The sequence below is a fragment of the Etheostoma spectabile genome, chromosome 8, assembly GCF_008692095.1.
Source record: "Etheostoma spectabile isolate EspeVRDwgs_2016 chromosome 8, UIUC_Espe_1.0, whole genome shotgun sequence".
Lineage (NCBI taxonomy): Eukaryota > Metazoa > Chordata > Actinopteri > Perciformes > Percidae > Etheostoma > Etheostoma spectabile.
The window spans coordinates 5,579,409-5,583,054 of NC_045740.1; the positions used below are offsets into that span (position 1 = coordinate 5,579,409).

General features: G+C 39.0%; 1 protein-coding gene across 2 annotated transcripts in view; it reads left to right on the forward strand.

Annotated features, from left to right (window-relative positions):
- The window catches only part of caprin1b (cell cycle associated protein 1b), a 13,323-nt gene that overhangs the window by 3,406 nt on the left and 6,271 nt on the right, over positions 1-3,646 (forward strand). For both annotated transcript variants that reach the window (XM_032523854.1, XM_032523855.1), the window contains exons 7-9: positions 2,481-2,681; positions 2,799-2,851; positions 2,939-3,022. In XM_032523854.1, the coding sequence (XP_032379745.1) occupies positions 2,481-2,681; positions 2,799-2,851; positions 2,939-3,022 (338 nt within the window). The remainder of the gene's footprint in view (positions 1-2,480; positions 2,682-2,798; positions 2,852-2,938; positions 3,023-3,646) is intronic.

Consider the following 3,646-nt stretch of genomic DNA (forward strand, 5'->3'; position numbering starts at 1 on the left):
TTTTTATTAAAGATTCCCAGCCCGTGGTGAGGATATTATTGGCAGGACATTTTATCAGATGGTTGGTGACACAGCAGTCATCTGCAAGCTTTTTATTGTGTTGAAGCTGGCCATAAGTAATTTGTCATTTACGTTTGAATAATCCCAAGGCAAGGTAGATAAAGTTGTCAAATGCTTTATACAAAACCTTGTTGTAAGGTACTACAGGCCATTAACCAGTCTTAATATGTTCATTTAGCATGTGCATTTTTTTGTTAATGCAGCATGTGTGCAGTGATGTGAATAATCAGGAGTTGGGGATATTGGCGTACTGCATTCTCAGCGATTTGGCTTCAGGACTTGCACTGCTGCATTCTGCTTGGGGGTTGAGCGCTGTGGGCTTATCCTGATTCAGCAGCAGGGCAGGGTGCCAGTGGCCCTGTCGCCGGTGGTTCCACTGGCCAGATCTCTGAAGCCATATTAGGACACAGTTCACTATAGGGACACCGGCCAACCCTTAAACCTCAGCAAGGAGGTCCCATTTGGTGACTCAATGGCCCAATCCCAAAGTGAGCCCTGAGGACTAAAGACTCACAGACTTAATTGATCTTGGGTGCTAAGTGATTGAGTGTGTGAGGCCACATGGGCTCGGATAGGTATAAATGGGATTGGCACAGCACTTCACAAGATCACCTTACCTTGGTGTCGTTTAATAACAAAGATGTTGCTGACATTTGCCGGTTTGGTTATTTTCATTTTAAGATTGTTGCTTTCCACACGGCCAAGGAACAGGAGATGGCTTTTTCCAACTCTTATTTTAAAAATTGGACAACAAGTCCGTTCTATGGTCATGTGCCATGCTGCTGTTTACCTTTTGTAATTTCTGGATTTCCCTATGATCTCCGTGGTAAACGCTTTGAACTGGGGGTAATTCCCTTTGCTGAAGTCTGCATCAATGCAGACTCATGGAAAGGGCTTGGTAAGTCTGTTCTTAAACCCTCACACTCTTTGAAATTCAACATTGGGACAACCTACGAGAGCACGCACTATAGTCTGTGAGTCTGGACTTTGGGATTGGGCCACCTGTGATATTTACTCAGCCAGCAGCAGACTACTAGGCCCGAGGCAGTTACGGAAATGACACGGACCTGTTGTGACTGATGAGCAAAAATTGTAATTGTCTGACTGAATTGTTATTGTAGCATACGTCTTATCTAGTCAGCAATTTAGGACACTTTAGCTCCTACCAAGTTGTGGAACCTTTTTTAAAATCACGCGAGTACTGGTAATGCTACCATAGTTTCAGTTCATCTTTTGTTTTTGTTTTCTTCTGAACAGTTGGGGGGAAAATGATGTCCCCTACATACTGTACATCAGTCAGGTTTAGGGAACGGTTTGTAGTTGTGGGGTTCCTTGCTGATGTTGTCAAACGACCGTCAATCAAATCTATTCAAACCATACTCACTGTCTGGAGAAGGTTTTTGTGTGTTAAACAATATCTGAAGATGTTTTTTCTGAATTTAAGCTTTGGTTGTTGCTTATTTAGTTTTAAAAACTGAATTATATAGATAGATATGGAGATTTTGGTTTGTGTTAAAGTGGTTATTTAAATTACTTCTGGTCATGCACGCTATGTTGAGTTTGGGATCAAATAAAAGCACTGTATTTGTATTTGGCTTTGCTTGCTGCAGAGTGCAGTGTCTGGCTAGCGGAATTTCAATGATTATTTGGCCTCATTAACCTTGCTTCTCCCCAGTATCCTGTCACCAACGACCCTTCAGTTATTTATTTTTTTATATTATGTGTGTTTTTATATCACACACTCAGTTAATTATCATAGACTACAAAAACTTGCAAATATTTACATTTTAGAAACTGGAATCAATTCAGGTTTTTATTGACCGCAAACTGAAAACCCACCAGTTGAGATTATGTTTTGATAATATAGCTGTGTTGTTCATGATTGTCATCTTAGTTGGAGGCTGGATGAATGATACTAGAGCTGTAACAGAAAAATATAAAACTATTTTCATTGTGGATTAAGCTGCAGTTATTTTTTTATGTAATTGATTGTTTGTCTATAACAATAAAACGGTAAAAAAAAGCCCAACACGATATTCTTAAGCAAAAAGTGACGTTAGCGTTACGTTCTGTAGAAAACAACATATTCTCACATTTAAGATCCTTGAACCATCATTGTTGGTATTTTTGCTTAAAAAATGACAAACAAGTCATTGATGATTAAAATAGTTGCAGATTTGAATTTAGTTTTCAATCAATTAATCAACCAATCGTTGCTCCTCTAAATATCACTAAGGAGTTTAAAGGACTTTGTTCAAGTGTATCTTCATCTATTTTGCAAGCTGAGTTGTGAAATCAGTTCAACATCGCTCCAACCTAAACGATGTTTAGTTCCAAGCTCACAACATAATGGTTAGATCATTGTGATGTGTGCAACTTGCCTTTCCAATACGTTGCTTACAATGTTGTTCTTCTGCTAGACAAGGCACTGAGAGAGACTTTGGACCAGGTTCTGCTGAGTGGGTACTTTGACCGGATTCCATCTCACCAAAACGGTGTGTGTGGTAAAGAGGAGGAAGAGGAAGAGGAGGAGGAGGAGGAGGAAGAAGAACCAGCCTCAGCAGCAGCAGCCGCAACAGCAGCTGAATCGTCAGAAGCAGAAGAACAGGCTGCTGATCAAGGTCCTGACCATTCTCTGAAGTCATGCTACATTAAACTTGCTATTTTTTAAAATGCTAATGTAAAGAAGTCATAAAGAACCCAGCACTGCATTCTCTAAATAGATTTTCTCTTTACAGAAACTGAAATAATTGAGGAATTTACAGAGCCCATTGCGATGGAAACAACAGAGGTGAGATTAATTTTCCCCTTTCCAGTGAAGCCTTTGGACTGATATTATTTTTTAGCATTGTGCTGATTTTTGCTTATTTCCCTCCAGTTTATAAACAGACAGTTCATTCCAGACGGCACATACAACAGCAGTGAGAAGGAGCAAGGGGATGAGTGGACCACGGAAACAGAGGTATGCTGCAGGGATGTTGTATTTCCAGGATTGAAGTTTACTTTTCCTCTAGTTTCAGATTCCCGCTTTTATTGCATCCTTAAGCAATCTGGCCTCAAATTACCTCAATTTTAAGTCTGGTTTTAATTGGCTGGGACAAAATCCATATCACAAAGTATTTCGGTGGAAGTATATCCTAATCTAACAAGCACATTTTAAAGATTGATGAATTCAGGTAAATTTATTGCATAGTAAACTATGCATAAATTCAAAGAAGTCAAAACCTTTGCATGAAAAACCTTTGAATGTTCCAAACAAAATTCTCTTTTGCGGATACCCTTTTCTCAAATAATCATGGTATTGCTAAGTGGCAACTGCTGTTGTCATGGGACATCTGCATTTTCTTCAGTCATGTTCAAACTGGTTCAAAATGTGACATCAGATCAGTAGACTCCTGTAAAATATTGTTTTAATGATAGTAGGTTTGTGCCGATTAGCAGGCAGATCATATATATATCGACAATTGAAGATATGATCGGCTTTTTTTATTTATTTTTCTTATGCCTACTTAATGTGATTTTAATTAACTTAATATCGGCACTAAGATGTTGAGATCTCTCTCTCTCTCTCTCTCTCTCTCTCTCT